Consider the following 16,558-nt stretch of genomic DNA (forward strand, 5'->3'; position numbering starts at 1 on the left):
ACAACCCAAAAACATGGGTTCATGAGACTCTAAATTGCCCCTAGTGGTGATTGCGAGTGCACCTGTTTTCTGTCTCGTGTGTCCGGCTGGCAACCAGTTCAGGGTGTACCCTACCTCTTGCCTTAACATCCATCCATTTTACCCCCTTATCCTCACAAGGGAGTGCTGGAGCCTATCCCAACTGTCAACGGGCAGGAGACATCTTGTGAGGTGTCCTGGAATGTTAGTAACTGCCACAACTGGAATGGTTACAAACATATAAAAGGTCGCTCTGAAAGAGTGTTAATGACAAATGTAATGACTTTAATTCTGAAATGCTGCATCAAAGTTTACTGAAATTTCTCATGAGCCATGGGCTAATTTACCACCTAAAGTGATAGAGCAGTTATATTTAAAATCACAAATTTATAGTTAACGCTAGTTAGTTATGCAGATTTCAATGGCCAGTTACATCAGACCAGAAACTCAAATGTCATTGTAGAATAGTCTAGTATTATCCTTTACTGAAATGGCTTAGTGATGACAGGTACAATTTCAAATGCCACACTGAAATTAGTTCAGTACCATTTACAGGTTTTAAATGTTTTTTTTTTTCCTGAAATGCCAGCCAGGTTGGATTTTTTTTTCCAAATTGCGCATCCCGTATAGCCTTGTAACTAACTGAAAGATGGCAGTGCTTTATCTTGATAAGTGTGTACTTAAAATCTGAGAGGCTGTACAGAATCCGGTGAAATACCCAGCATAATTTATTGTCCATGGACAAATTTAATCAGTATTAGGTACCAATTTTGGAACATATCTTGTGCAAAAATATCCCAATTTGTCTTGCACCATTATGTTATCGGAAAGCTGTGAGTAAATAATCATTTACTTGTGAGCTGCAATTTAACTGAAATCTTTACTGTAGTTATCTGAATTGCTTGGTGCACAGGAAGAAATAATGTCCAACATTTTGCATCGAAGTTTATTTTGAAATTCCATACTCCCCCTGTACAGGAAAAAAAAAAAGTTTTTCCAGAAAGGCAGCAGTGAACTGTCAGTGATAGTACTTTTCTTGGGAAGGAAAATTATAATCACAGTGACTTCTTTTTAATACCTCTAATGCCATCATCTTTGGCTGGTTTTCGGCAGACAGCTTTCTGTCAGACGAAATTCCTGGGAAGCATATGTTTAAGATAATAGAGCAGAGCTGTGGTCTTTACATTTTACAGTGCCAATGTAGGAATGTTCTGGATGTATAGATCTTTTATGTAGGTTTAATACAAAGAAAAAAAAAACTGTGTTCACAACACAAATATTGTCTGGGGAGATAGCGACAATATGTCGAATTTTAATAAAATTGTATAGACAAAAAATAAATCTACAAAATGGAGCTAAGTAAATATTACACAACAGTAAACGATATATTTTTACTTTTTTAACTTTTCTGTTTAACCTCTACACAAAACCAAAGTTCTTGGTCTTAATGGCTAACAGGAGTTTCTGTTTGAGTATTTGTTTTGAAGAATAGAGTGGCACGTAGAGGCGCGAGATGCAAGTATTGGCTGTGGGAAGGTGCTGGTCATCTGGGGGCCGGATGGTAATGGAGGGCATTGGCTGAAAGCCCTCTTCACTGGCTGGCAGGGATGGGCTTGAGGTCCAGAAGTATACCTGATGAGAAAATCAACTAGTATCAACATTCAGGAAAACCTTTGTAATGGTCATTTATTCAGTATTGGGTTAAGAATGATTATTAGAAATCATTTTTGCCATAAGGCCCAGTCATGTTTGTAGATTTATAAATCAGATCTTACTAGATCTTGCCGCTCCGTCATGCTCATCTTCTCAACTATAGACCAAAACCACCGCTTAAACTGCAGTAGTTTGTCTGCATTCTCCCCTGTTGAACAAATAATTTCAATGTACAAGAGCAAAAATTGTATTGTAAGGTAATGATGATAAGAGAGATATGAGATCCAGACTAAGCAGACATACCAGATTCGTCATTAAAGGATGTGAAGCTGATGAGCATCTGCACGTTGACCTCTCCGCATCCATTGACAAGCAACCGGAAGTCCTCAGCAGTCAAATCTTCCAGGGCGTTCTTCGGAAGTACATCCAGCAAACCCTTCCTCATTGCCTTGGATGGACAAAGTTTGTGAAAATGTGTCACTTAACATGACAGGCAGTTTTTCCATTGTATTTTATAATGATGAAAATTTAAAGTTGGTAGAACACTCGATAACTGGTGTATTCACATTCAAGGAAAAGGACTCACGTGGAGCGGTTGCTCAGCCACCACAAGCATTCTGTGCTCTGCGTACTTCCGCACATACTCATACACATTGAGGGGAGTTACTGGCATGTTGACACCACCAGAGAGAAGCTCCACCTTGACCAGGAAGAAAATAGTCATTGAACAAGGTCAATTATAAGTGTCTTCTATCCTGAGTATGTTGGAACCATTGTGGAGTTTTAGAACTTGCAGAAGCTGTTTAAAATGGAGAAACATTTGTCTCAAAATTCTTTATACATCTGAGATTTACACGCAGATTTACCTTGATTTACATTTTTTGTAACATGTATGTATGCATTTATCATTAGTTATTAACACATTCAATTCTACTTGTGAAGTGTTTGTGTGCTTGTGGCTCAGTGGGGGCACACATTACAAAGACATAGATAATGCAGTATAACATTCACACACACAAGTTGAGAATATTCACACGTGTGGGAAAGCCCATAACTATCAGATAGGTGGCAGTGTCGCTGTCTCTGTTGTTGACTTGGCAAAAAGTGGTGCTCATTCCAACGACATATACAAAAATGTCCATATGTTGCTACAGTCAAAGCTCACTCAGCATGGAGTACTTGGAAGTACAGTGAATCCCCCCTTAGTTGCAGTTTTATAAGTGGTTATTTATGGGCTTTAATAGCATAAAGGCAACTTTGAATTTATAGTTATGTATCTTCCGTGAAGTACCACATTGTGCTGCAAGCTGCTGGGCAGCAATAAGGTCTACTGGAAGAGATCCAACATTTTTAACAGTCAAAAGAGGTACAGAAGGTCCCCAACCAATACTCTTCCTTTTGGCTTGTTCCGTTAGGGATTGCCACAGCGTGTCATCCTTTTCCACCTAAGCCTCTCCCCTGCATCCTCCTCTCTAACAGCAACTGCCTTCATGTCTTCCCTCAACCTTCTCTTTGGTCTTCCTCAAGCTCCCTTGCCTGGTAGCTCCATCCTCACCCCCAATCTACCAATATACTTATGCTCTCACCTCTGGAGATGTCTAAACATTCGAAGTCTGCTTGATCTTAACTTTGTGTCAAAATATCTAATTTTGGGTGCCCTCTTATGAGCTCATTTCTAATTTAATCAACCTGCTCACACCGAGAGAGAAGTCTTGACCCCAAGTATTTAAAGTCCTCCACCCTTGCTCCCTTTTCCCCTGCAATCCTATCATCCATGCACATATATTCTGTTTTACTTCGGCTAATCTTTATTCCTCCCCTTTCTAGTGAATTCCTCCATCTTTCTTAATTGTTCCTCTATCTGCTCCCTGCTTTCACTATAGATCACAATGTCATCTGCAAACATCATGATAAAGGGGATTTGAGTCTAAACTCATCTGTCAGCCTATCCATCACTGCAAAAAGGGCTCACCGCTGATCCCTAATTGGAATGAGAATCATCTTTATTGCTAAATATGTTAAAAACACACAAGTAATTTGTTTCTTGTAGTTGGAGCCGTTCTAGTACGACAACAGACAGCCAATTAGAGAATACATTTGGGACAAAGACATGGCGAAAACTGTCACAGAGAAATGAAAGCTCTTCATGGAATACTGTGTATCCTGTAACCAAAGCTCCTAAAGATATATCCAGATATACAGTGAAGAAAATAAATATTTCAGCACATTGCAAGTTCTCCCACTTGGAAATCATGGAGGGGTCTGAAATTTTCATCGTAGGTACATGTCCACTGTGAAAGAAATAATCTAAAAAGAAAAATGCAGGAATCACAATGTATGATTTTTTTCAACGATTTATTTTTGTGATACAGCTGCAAATAAGTATTTGAACACCCGAGAAAAACAATGTTAATATTTGGTACAGTAGCCTTTCTTTGCAATTACAGATGTCAAACGTTTCCTGTAGTTGTTCACCAGGTTTTCACACACTGCAGGAGGGATTTTGGCCCACTCCTCCAAACAGATCTCTAGATCAGACAGGTTTCTGGGCTGTTGCTGAGAAACTGATCGGCAATTTTTGATTGAGTTTAGGTCTGGAGACTGGCTAGCCCACGCCAGAACCTTGATTTGCTTCTTACAGAGCCACTCCTTGGTTTTCCTGGCTGTGTGCTTCGGGTCATTGTCATGTTGAAAGACCCAGCCACAACCTATGTTCAATGCTCTGACTGACAGAAAGAGGTTGTTCCCCAAAATCTCACAATACATGGCCGCGAGCATCCTTTCCTTAATACAGTGCAGTCGTCCAGTCGCATGAGCAGAAAAACACCCCCGAAGCATGATGCTACAACCCCCATGCTTCACAGTAGGGATGGTGTTCTTGGGATGGAACTCATCATTAGTCTTCCTCCTAACACAGTTCGTGGAATTATGACCTAAAAGTTCCATTTTGGTCAAATCTGACCCCTCCCATGACTCCTCTGTATCATCCAAATGGTCATTGGCAAATTTAAGACGGGCAGGGGAACCTTCCGTCCCATGCATGATTTCAAACCATGACGTCTTAGTGTATTACCAACAGTTACCTTGGAAACAGTGGTCCCAGCTCTTTTCAGGTCAGTGACCAAGTCCTGTTGTGTCGTACTGGGGTGATTCCTCACCATTCTAAGGATCATTGAGACCCCACGAGCTGCTATCTTGCATGGGGCTCCACTCTACTCCGATTGAGATTGACTGTCATGTTTAGCTTCTTTCATTTTCTAATGATTGCTCCAACAGTGGACCTTTTTTCACCAAGCGTCTTGGCAATTTCTCGAGTTGTACAATTTTGTCTCTGTTGTCTTTGGACAGCTCTTTGGTCTTGGTCATGTTACAGGTTTAAGTTATTGATTGAATGGGGTGGACAGGTGTCTTTACACAGCTAAAGTAAAATTCTGTTGAACAAGCTGTTCAAAAACTCCTCAGCCACTTCTCCAAGATGCTTCCATCTACAGGTATGCTAACAGGACCAACGGCCTTTAAAATTTTCATCCTCTTTAGTGCCTTTCTAACTCCCTTCTTACCAAGCATTGTAACTTCCTGGTTCACCACACTTGCCCCTATTCTCTTCCTTTTCTCTCATTTTCTTCATTCATTAATTTTTCCAAAGTATTTTTTCCATCTATTTTGCACACTACAGCCACCAGTCAACGCATGTCCATCTCTATCCTTAAGCAGCCTTAGTTACAGCACATCCTTCCCATCTCTATCCCCCTGTCTAGCCAACATGTTGAGATTCTTTTCTTTCTTTAAAGTCCCACCTGGCATACATGTCTTCATATGCTTTTTGTTTGGACATTGCAACCTCTACCTTTGCCATACTTCGCATCTCAGTGTATTCTTTTCTCCTCTCCTTGCTCCTATCAGTGTCACACTTCCTAGCTAATGTCTTTCTTTGTATGAGTTCCTGTACTTAAAGGTTCCATTACCAAATCTCCTTCTCCCATTTGCTGCTGGAAGATACACCAAGTGCTCTCCTGCCTGTCTCTGATCACCTTGGCTGTAGTACTCCAGTCTTCTCGAAGCTCCTCCTGCCCACAAAGCGTCTGTCTCCTGCTTTATACCTCTCCTTCCTCTTTGAACCACAGTAGCTGAATTTACCAACAAAAACTTTTCGCATGTTCAATAACAACAAGCATGGTTTACAGCTGGACTTAGGCAACTGCGCCAGGCTTTCTTGATCAGCAAACCTGGTATTTTCTGTTGTGCGCCGTTGTTGGGACACACCATCACATCCTGCTGGTCCAATCAGGATTAGTTTTAGTACTATATACTGGAGACCATCGAACGATTCGTCACTTTAAACTAGTCCCTTTGCACAACTGTCATCACAGTCGTCTATAACGGTGAACCGCGAACAGGTAAGGGCAATCTGTATAATATTAACATAATGTGGGACGTTGAGCTAAATGCTAGAAGATGCTACAGCTTTGTACAACTGTGACTCTTATAAGGAATAGTTTCCTCTTAATTTAGTGTCTGTTGTTCTTTGTTCTTGTGACAGTCGAAGTCACTGTGATTTAACGGGTGTGATCGGTGGTGGGTAGGAAGATTAAGAAGACAAAGGTAGAGGAGAGAACCATGTGGTGGAAGCTGACGAAGGAAGAATGTTCTGCAGGCTTTTGGAAAGAGGTGAGACAGGCTCTCGATGGACAGGAGAAGCTCCCGGAAGACTGGACTACTACAGCCAATGTGATCAGAGAGACAGGCAAGAGAGTACTTGGTGTGTCTTCTGGTAGGAAAGGGGAGAAGGAGACTTGGTGGTGGAACCCCAAAATACAGGAAGTCATGCAAGGAAAGAGATTAGCAGAGAAGAAGCGGGACACAGAGGACTGAAGAGAGGCTAAAGGAAAACACTGAGATGCAACGTAGGGAATAGGTAGAGGTGGCAAAGGCTAATAAACAAGAGGTACATGACGACATGGACACCAGGGTGGACACAAAAGAAGGAGAAAAGGATCTCTACAGGTTGACCAGACAGAGGGATAGAGATGGGAAGGATGTGCAGAGGTAGGGTGATTAAGGATGTTGACTGGTGCCAGTAGTGTACTAAATAGATGGAAAGAATACTTCGAGAAGTTGATGAATGAAGAAAATGAGAGAGAAGAAAGAGTAGAAGAGGAAAGTGTGAAGGACCAGGAACTGGTAATATTTAGTAAGGGGGAAGTTAGAAAGGCACTACAAAGAATGAAAAATGGAAAGGCAGTTGGCCCTGATGACATACCGGTGAAGGTATGGAAACAATTTGGAGAGATGGCTGTTGAGTTTTTGACCAACTTATTCAACAGAATACTAGCGGGTGAAAAGATGCCTGAAGAATGGAGGAAAAATGTACTAGTTCCGATTTTTAAGAACAAAGGCGATGTTCAGAGTTGTGGGAATTATAGAGGAATAAAGTTGATGAGCCACACAAAGAAGTTATGAGAAAGAGTAGTGGAGGCTAGACTCAGGGCAAAAGTAAGTATCTGTGATCAAGAGTGTGGTTTCATGCTTAGAAAGAGTACCACAGAGGCATTATTTGCCTTGAGAATGCGAGTGGAAAAGTAAAGAGAAGCTCAGAAGGAGCTACATTGTGTCTTTGTGGATCTAGAGAAACCCAATGACAGAGTACCGAGAGAGGAACTATGGTACTTTATGCGCAAGTCTGGTGTGGCGGAATAGCAGAACAATGGTTTGTCTTTGGTGTGACAGAAGAATTTAAGGTGGAGGTGGGACTGCGTCAGGGATCAGCTCTGAGTCCCTTCCTGTTAGCAGTGGTAATGGATAGGCTGACAGATGAGGTTAGACTGGAATCCCCTTGGACCATGATATTCGCAGATATTGTGATATGCAGTGAAAACAAGGAGCAGGCGGAGGAACAATTAGAAAGATGGAGGTACGCACTGGAAAGGTGAGGAATGAAGATTAGCCGAACTAAAACAGAATATATGGGTGTGAATGAGAGGGATGGAGGGGGAAGAGTGACGCTACAGGAAGAAGAGATTGCAAGGATGGACGACTTCAAATATTTAGGGTCAACAATCCAGACCAATGGTGAGTGTGGTAAGGAAGTGAAGAAACGGTTCCAAGCAGGTTGGAACAGCTGGCGGAAGGTGTCAGGTGTGTTATGTGACAGAAGAGTCTCCGCTAGGATGAAGGGCAAAGTCTATAAAACAGTGGTGAGCCCGTCCATGATCTAAGAATTAGAGACGGTGGCACTGAAGAAACAACAGGAAGCAGAACTTGAGGTAGCAGAAATGAAGATGTTGAGGTTTAGGATTAGAAATGAGCTCATTAGAGGGACAGCCAAAGTTGGATGTTTTGGAGATAAGGTTCGAGAGAGAAAACTTCAATGGTTTGAACATGTTCAGAGGGAAGAGAGTGAGTATATTGGTAGAAGGGTGCTGAGGATGGAGCTGCCAGGTAAAAGAGCGAGAGGAAGACCAAAGAAAAGGTTGATGGATGTTGTGAGAAAGACATGAGGGCAGTGGGTCTTAGAGAGGAAGATGCACGAGATAGGCTAAGATGGAAAAAGATGACACGCTGTGGCGACCCAAAACGGGACAAGCCGAATCGAAAAGAAGATCGTGCCATCGCACTCGCAAATCTGCAGTCTAGCACATGAAAACTGATCCAGCACAGTGAACCAAAGCCTGACGTCTTTTTTTTTTTTTTTTAACACGGCAGCACAGAGTCTCCTGCTCAGCCTACTTCTACTTCCTTGTGTACCTGACACCGCCTTCGTCCGGCTCTTAAAGGGGTACAGTCATAATTACAAACCACCTTTAGTTAGAAACATAGTCTGGGCAACGTAGAGCAAAGAGAGTTAGACATGCTGCTTATGTTTACCCTCAATAATAATGGTAAAAGTACAAAAAGAAGAAGTTGTGTTGCTTTAATGAATGTTGGGGTATGTGAATAATAGAAGAAAAAGTGGTGAAACTGGACGAGATCTCTTTTTTGAGTAAAAAAATGTCTGGTCTGAAGCCAAAGAAGAAAGTAATGGATGAGATAGTGTATAATGTTAAAATTCCACGTTGGGACAGCCTGATCGAGGATGAAAGCACAGACAATACAGTGCACAAAAAGCTAATTCTGTATTTTAAATATAGGAGACATAATTAACCCATTCGTGGGCAGCGTCACATTTTTGGGATATCATTATTTTTACGCATTATATCCTCCATTTTTTACCTTGAAAAATATATCCTTTAATGAGCAAGGTCCTATTTTTGGAAAAATCTACTAAGAAAATCCAAGTACCCTCTTGCGGGCAGCGTCCCATTTTTGGGACGAGATTATAAATTAGTTAAGTTATCATATAGTTTAACCATAAATGAAAAAAGTTTTATTTCCTTCATTGTTGCGTGTTAGGAGACATTTACCTCAATAAGGCAAAAAATTGCCACTCTGGCCGTGAATGGGTTAACCTTAAAACTGTTTCAGCTTTCAACATGCATTGGTAAAGATATTCTGCAAGCAATAATTCAGTTGTACACAAACAAAAAAACAGACAGGGATATCATTGTGGGTTACAAAAAAATGAAACAAAGATGGAAGCGACCTTTCAAATTTATAGTTCATAGTTGGGTTGGTTTGGTGAGCAATGTATTTTTTTTTTGGTTTGTTGACATTTTCATTATAAGTTTGCAAAAACACGTAAATGTTCTTGAAAATGTTCTGAAAAGAATGTAAATGCTGCAATCTGAATCTTTGAATGAGACGTAGCTTCAATCGATGACACTGATCTGACCATGTCTGATGTTGTTCACACTGGTCAAAGGGAGCGCTCACAGGCTTAGTGTGTTTGCTCAGACACGTAAAAAACTAGAGGGAACGTTGGTCTTGACAATTTAATTTCTTTCCTTAACGTTGGTAACAAAACAAGCCTGATCCTAAACAATTATTATTAACCCAGAAACGGGAAATGGAAGTCATAAGCCATGTCAAAGGAAATTCCGTTACACTGAAAACATTTCTGGGATATAACACATGTAATGTTTCAGTATCTAACTATAACTATGAGATTGTGATTAACTTTGACCTGATCTAAACTCTAACGTGAGACTTGTCTGTTCATATATCTAAACGCGAATGGTCATTTTCCACCGTGATACCGCGTTATCTTGAAGTTGAAAACTTTTCCCCTCCACATGCTTTAGGAAGATATAGATCATCTACTGCTAGCTTTCATCAATGCATTGATGACGGATACCGCCGAAAATTACCCGAGATTATAACAATACATCATGATGAAATAAAATGATTTGATTATATGAATATTTAGTTTTGAAATTGAAGGTCTATTGACCTCTTTTAAAATGTGTGTCTCAGTCTGTGCAGTGCAAGTAAATTATGATTATGGTATTAGGTAACAACTACATACTCGGGTATAACAACTCAGTAAGTTATTTCAAGGTCTTGAGATTCCATCCCTAATCACACCTGCAAATTTATATCTGCGGCTATGACTGGTGGACCACAACCATTACTTTATATCTGCGGGCATGACTGACCACACCCGTACATTTTTCAAATGTGAGTGACTGCAGTAGTTTGTTCTTCTCAGTCCTCAACATGAATGTCGTACCATGAATGTCGGGATTTGTCTCTGGCACTGACTGCCGGAGAAAAATTCCTTGTGTATTGTTCCATACTTAGCCATTAAATCTGATTCTCATTCTGAACAGCTTGAATGAAGAATGCATGGCCTCTTTTTGGAAAACTGCAAGTAGAACATTTGATTTATTTCTTCAAAATGATGATATACAAACCTATTTCTTGTCAGTGAGTGAGCACTGATGGTAAGAAATCTTTTAAATTTTAAAATGGTAAAGTACTTCTGAAAAAGATTACACTATCTCAAGGGGTAAAAGTACGATGAATTATAATTTGTATTTGGTCTCTTCATATTGCAGATTTTCACCAACTAACAAAAAAACAATATGGATGACTGTTCAATATGACAGCGTTGCAAGCAACCACCTGCAATTAAGATGTTTTTTGTTGAATGAATATTAATCAGTTCAATTTACCTGTCCAGCCCCTTCCTCTTTGCAAAGGTCAATAGCAAAGGCCAGGTCCATCGCAGAAAATACTGCTTCGGCTTCACCGGTCAGTGAATGGCGGATAAGTTGCCTCAGAGACTCATACATGACGGGGTCGAAGAATGCAAAATCATGCCAGTTCACCTGCAGTGAATGACATAGTAGGAATTGTTAGTGCAATAATTTTCATGTCAAAAACTGTATTTCAGAAGAGGGGTTTCGTCTACCTTTCTTCCAAGCAAGACCTTGATTACATGTCTATTCAACGTTATTGGACAGAGCTCATTCTGGAGGAGACACAACCCCAATATCCTATGGTGAAGACAACAATCATGTTACAAAGTCACTGTTGAAGTCAAGCAAAAGCAGAAGCTACGCTTTTTTGGTGCCATTATGGCGTAAATGAATCAGCGGAGCACTCCAGAAATATTTGGTAAACATCCGTAAAACCGCTTCAATAACCTTGAATAAGGAAGCAAAATGTGTGATGAATCTCAAGCTGCTGAGTGAATGATTCACCCCTTCGACAAAAAAGCTTTTCAGCAAAGGTTGGTATGAAAAATTTCAAAAGCGTTCCGCCCTCAGGTGTGTGACAATACGGTATGAGCTGTCGAGTTTAGCAATTGTGTTGACGGTGTTATGTCCTTGAACAAGGTGCTGGATTAAATGGATTAATTGTTCATAAAGTTATCTTGTATAGGCGCTCTTTTGTTGCTTTTAATGCTCTTTTGCTATGCTTAATATGCTAACGACTTGCGTTTGCTTTGTATGCTTACGGTTGCTTTGTGTATCGACTTGCGGTTCCTTTATCATGTTTGCTATGTTTGTTACATTTCGGAACGCACTCAGGAAAGGGAAAAAAAAAGGATTCGTGGACATGTGGCCAGAATGGGCTGTCGATGGTGAGAGAGACATGTCCCGCATTCTCCTTGAAAGCAAAAGTTTCTCTTGTCAGAGGAGACGACGCCACAACACAAAACGGACGTGACGACATCGAGAAACTGGAAGTGGTGTAACAGCGGTGCAACGGAAGTGACGGCACAATCGTGCGTCGGGGACATTCAGTGCTTTACAGAGAACACACCACGAGTTTGTTTTGTTTGTGACTATCTCTACTACTATAAAAAATGTTGTTATTGTTTAAGTAGACATTTGTTCTGCTGTAATTTTTGTCTAACTATGCAAAGTACAAATGCTGTACAGTTGAGTAAACATTCTGTTCCCCACACACCACCTCCCGAAGTCTCTGAGTGATGAATGGTAACTATACGGGAATATAATAGCGTTTAAAAATTTATATTCTTATAAATTTATAATACTGTATATATTATATTTATAAGGTTTTATAATTAAAGATATAACTAAATACCTCTTTTTGTCTAAAATATGTAAAGTACAAATACTGTTTGCATATTTCAAAAGTTCTGGTACCCACATAAACATACATCCCTGCTACTTCACGGTTTTTCACTTATCACGGGTGGTTCTGGTCCCAATTAACTATGTGAGACGAGTGATTACTGTAGTCCTTTGAACTATTTGGTGTTACGAAAAATGTATAGCCCCATACCTCTCTTCCCTATACCCATAAAAAAATGTACTAATATTTGTTCAACTCAATCAGTGCATTGCACTACTAAATTAACTTTATATATATTTTTATAAATATATAGTGAAGAAAATAAGTATTTGAACACCCTGCAATATTGCAAGTTCACCCACTTAGGAATCATGGAGGCGTCTGAAATTTTCATCGCAGGTGCATTTCCACTGTGAGACAGATTTGGTACAGTAGCCTTTGTTTGCAATTATAGAGGTCAAACATTTTCTGTAGTTGTTCACCAGGTTTGCACACGCTGCAGGGGGGATTTTGGCCCACTTCTCCACACAGATCTTCTCTAGATCAGATAGGTTTCTGGGCTGTTGCTGAGAAACACAGTTACAGCTCCCTCCAAAGATTTTCTATTGGGTTTAGGTCTGGAGACTGGCTAGGTCACACCAGAACCTTGATAAAACTCTTACAGAGCTACTCCTTGGTTTTCCTGCCTATGTGCTTGTGGTCATTGTCATGTTGAAAGACCCAGCCACGACCCATAATCAATGCTCTGACTGAGGGAAAGAGGTTGTTCCCCTAAATCACACAATACATGGCCACGGTCATCCTCTCCTTAATACAGTGCAGTCGTCCTGTCCCATGTGCAGAAAAACACCCACAAAGCATGATGTTACCATCCCCATGCTTCACAGTAGGGATGGTGTTCTTGGGATGGAACTCATCATTTGTCTTCCTCCAAACACGGTTAGTGGAATTATGACCTCCTCTGTATCATCCAAATGGTCAATGGCAAATTTAAGACATGCAGGGGAACCTTCCGTTCCATGCATGATTTCAAACCATGACGTCTTAGTCTATTACCAACAGTCACCTTGGAAACAGTGGTCCCAGCTCTATTCAGGTCATTGATCAAGTCCTGTTGTGTAGTCCTGGGCTGATTCATCACCTTTCTAAGGATCATTGAGAGCCCCCGAGGTGATATCTTGCATGGGGCTCCACTCCAATTGAGACTGACCGTCATGTTTAGCTTCTTCCATTTTCTAATGATTGCTCCAACAGTGGACCTTTTTTCACCAAGATGCTTGGCAATTTCTCCGTAGCCCTTTCCAGTCGTGTGGAATTGTTCAATTTTGTCTCTGGTGTCTTTGGACAGCTCTTAGGTCTTGGCCATGTTACAAGTTTGAGTCTGACTGATTGTATGGTGTGGACAGGTGTCTTTATGCATCTAACGACCACACACGGGTGCATTTGTTTCAGGATAATACATGGAGTGTAGGTGGACTTTTAAAGGCGTACCAACAGGTCTTTGAGGGTCAGAATTCTAGCTGATAGACAGGTGTTCCAACACTTATTTGCAGCTGTATCACAAATACATTGTTAAAAAGTCATACATTGTGATTTCTGGATTTTTCTCTTTTTAGATTATCTCTCTCACAGTGGACATGCATCGATGATGAAAATTTCAGACCCTTCTGTGATTTCTAAGTGGGAGAACTTGCAATATAGCAGGGTTTTCAAATACTTATTTCCTTCACTGTACACTACTAATTATGATCTCAAAACAAAGCATTTCAAATGCTTATAAAGTTCCAAAGTTCTTCCAAAGTTAAAAATACAAAGCATTGCAGAACCATCCATCAAGTTAAATGAGTGTCACAGCACAGAGTCTGAATACGTATTGCTGTGTGATGTTTTACTTTTTCTTGAACAAAAACTGCAAAATTTCCATTTTTTTCCCTGTCAATATGACAGAAAAACTTTAAGGGGATCTGAATCCTTTCTGTACACACTATACATCTAACTGGAGACTGTTTTTCCAACTTATTCTCTATAAAAATAACATTTTTTGAGTAAATAAACATTTCAATACATACTCATTTGTTTGTATTGTAGCCACATCTGAAATTTGTCACAAAACATGCATGAAAATTGCTTAGAAATTAAGTGTTAGGTTTCTTCTGAGTGTGCTGATTCCCAAAGTCTCAAATGAATTGGTGGGCCCTTCACGGGACTCTCTTTTCAAGATGGTGGCCACTCAGCACATTACTTCATTTCACTCTAATCGAAGGCTCAAGTGTGTGATATAGCTATAGGGGAGATTTATTAGACTTCTACCACAGATGTTTGGGGGAGCAGACAAGTTTCATCTTTTTTGGCCCAGAGACAATTTCTAATGGGTAAATTGTTTTTCTGTGAATAAAGAAGGATAGGCTAACAAGAAAGGATAGGTGAATTTGCAAATGCCAAACTGTACATATATTAGGGTCACTGTTGCTCATTACCTGCCGATGTTACGGAAACAGTTGAGTCTAGCCTCTGTGTTCTTTCCGGGCCGAGGAGAATAGAAACCTCGCTTGCCAGGCTGGTAAAAGAGAGGAGCGCTGTCATCCCCATCGTCTGGGTCATCTAGCTCCATGTCCACCACACTACGTGTTGAACCATGTCGCTTCCGGTTCTCCTGTTGCTATGTCATTACCGAGAGAAGAACGTGTTAATGGACAGAAAAAGCCAATTTAATGCCCAAAGCAATAAACCAAGAATAAACATTTCAGTTTCAGAATAGTATTTTGTTCTTTGATTAAAATGTAGTCATGAAACAGAAAGGAAAACAATATATTTTACTTGTGCTTTTTCTGGTGCCTCCAAAAGACCCAGGTCCAATATACTGTCAGCGCCATTCTCCCTAGATAAGACGAGTTCATTGTTAGGCTGCCTAGATAATGTTTGTTGTCAAGAGTTTACAGTTCAACCAGAATATCAAAGTTCAGGGAATCCTTGGGTTAAAAACGTTTCGACTTTAACACATGGTCCCCCGTCCGCCATTTTGTCTAGCTAATGTGCATATGTTTGTCTGTGTTCGTGCGCGAAGAGTATCTTTGCATTTTTACCCTTCTTTTTAGAATTAATGACCTCAAAGAAGAAAGCTGTCTTTTAGCAATGCTTCTGCAACCAAAAGAAAATCCATTACCATAAAAATGAAGCTCAAGATCATAAAAAGATCAGAGAAAGGAGAGACACCGACAGACATCACTAAAGAGGAAGGCTTCAGTCGGTACACCGTGGTGACAATTAAAGACAAAGCCCCTATTTTAGCACATGTAAAGGGTTCTGTTCCTATGTCGGATACGGTGATCACAAAACAATGTTTTTTGATACTTGATGAGATGGAGAGGCTACTTATGTTATCGATTGAGGACCAGATTCCTTGGCAATAGCTAACAACAGACTTCCCTTCTTAATTTACCTCTCACCAGTAATGGTCAGTACAGCATCGTATTTATTTATTTCAATGTATTTGTTTTTTTTTATACGAAGCATTTTGACGTAAATTCTGAATTTAATGGCGAAATCCGACTTACATTACCAGCATTGCAACTTAACCTGTTCGTAACCCGAGGACTCCCTGTAATTAAGAAGAATTAATGCATTTTGAACAAAAACTAAATAATATGGTCCATTACAGTAAATATGGAGAGTTGGTTTTTAAGTTAATCACAAACACATTGTGTAAGAGAATAAAACATCCTAACCTTCCATGTGCAATGAGCAGCTCCATTGCCTCTTCGACTCTGGCTCTGAGAGAATCCTCACTAGCCAGCAGCAGCAGGAGTTGTGCAGGTGACAGTTCCAGCAACATGCCTGTGATTTTACTGGCAAAAGCCTGAAGATAAACAAGTCTTACTACACACTGGGAAGAATAAAGTAAAGGATGAAAGTATGCAAAAGAATGCAAACAGCCTTCAGTTGTTTGAAAAAGGCATGTCTGATTTCTCCATTTTTCCATTAAGTAAAGTTTAAAAATAAATATGCAGTCATAATTGACCCAAACCATCTTACGATACGGTATTACAGTATGTGCTATAAAAGTTTAACGACTCAAGTTCAAATTATAAGGTCAGCAATGGTTCGCAATGTTATTTTTTGTTTGATTTTCTTTCTTGTTAAATAGACTGTCTGCTACATCAAGTTCAGATTCAGTTCGAATGAGATCCAATCTAAAATCTGCATCAACAATTGATCAAGTTATTATACAAAGAAATTGAACATGGCTGTTATGATTGAGGTTCTAATTTACAGTGGTGGGCAAGTGTAATTAGCAACACAGCAATATTTCCTAAAGATGACAACTGTAAAAGGTCAAAATTCTGAGTTTGGATGGAATGGCCACACCAACCTGAATACTGTGCACCAAGAATTTTAAAAAGCAGAAATTGTGCTCCAAATTGTTTTGTCTTTAAAAAAAGGAAAAAAAACATATCGAGAATGTTCC

The 16,558-nt window shown here is 40.0% G+C and overlaps 1 protein-coding gene across 2 annotated transcripts in view; it reads right to left on the reverse strand.

The window, feature by feature from the left end:
* Positions 1 to 930: 930 nt before the first annotated feature.
* ubr5 (ubiquitin protein ligase E3 component n-recognin 5) overlaps positions 931 to 16,558 on the reverse strand; it is a 163,307-nt gene continuing 147,679 nt past the window's right edge. For both annotated transcript variants that reach the window (XM_061818718.1, XM_061818717.1), the window contains exons 50-58: positions 15,819 to 15,949; positions 14,911 to 14,971; positions 14,571 to 14,752; positions 10,961 to 11,045; positions 10,722 to 10,877; positions 2,258 to 2,371; positions 1,975 to 2,119; positions 1,794 to 1,879; positions 931 to 1,650 (exon numbers count right to left, since the gene is read on the reverse strand). In XM_061818718.1, the coding sequence (XP_061674702.1) occupies positions 1,438 to 1,650; positions 1,794 to 1,879; positions 1,975 to 2,119; positions 2,258 to 2,371; positions 10,722 to 10,877; positions 10,961 to 11,045; positions 14,571 to 14,752; positions 14,911 to 14,971; positions 15,819 to 15,949 (1,173 nt within the window). In that variant the 3' untranslated portion in view covers positions 931 to 1,437. The remainder of the gene's footprint in view (positions 1,651 to 1,793; positions 1,880 to 1,974; positions 2,120 to 2,257; positions 2,372 to 10,721; positions 10,878 to 10,960; positions 11,046 to 14,570; positions 14,753 to 14,910; positions 14,972 to 15,818; positions 15,950 to 16,558) is intronic.

Source organism: Syngnathoides biaculeatus, chromosome 5 (genome assembly GCF_019802595.1).
Source record: "Syngnathoides biaculeatus isolate LvHL_M chromosome 5, ASM1980259v1, whole genome shotgun sequence".
NCBI classification, from domain to species: Eukaryota; Metazoa; Chordata; class Actinopteri; order Syngnathiformes; family Syngnathidae; genus Syngnathoides; species Syngnathoides biaculeatus.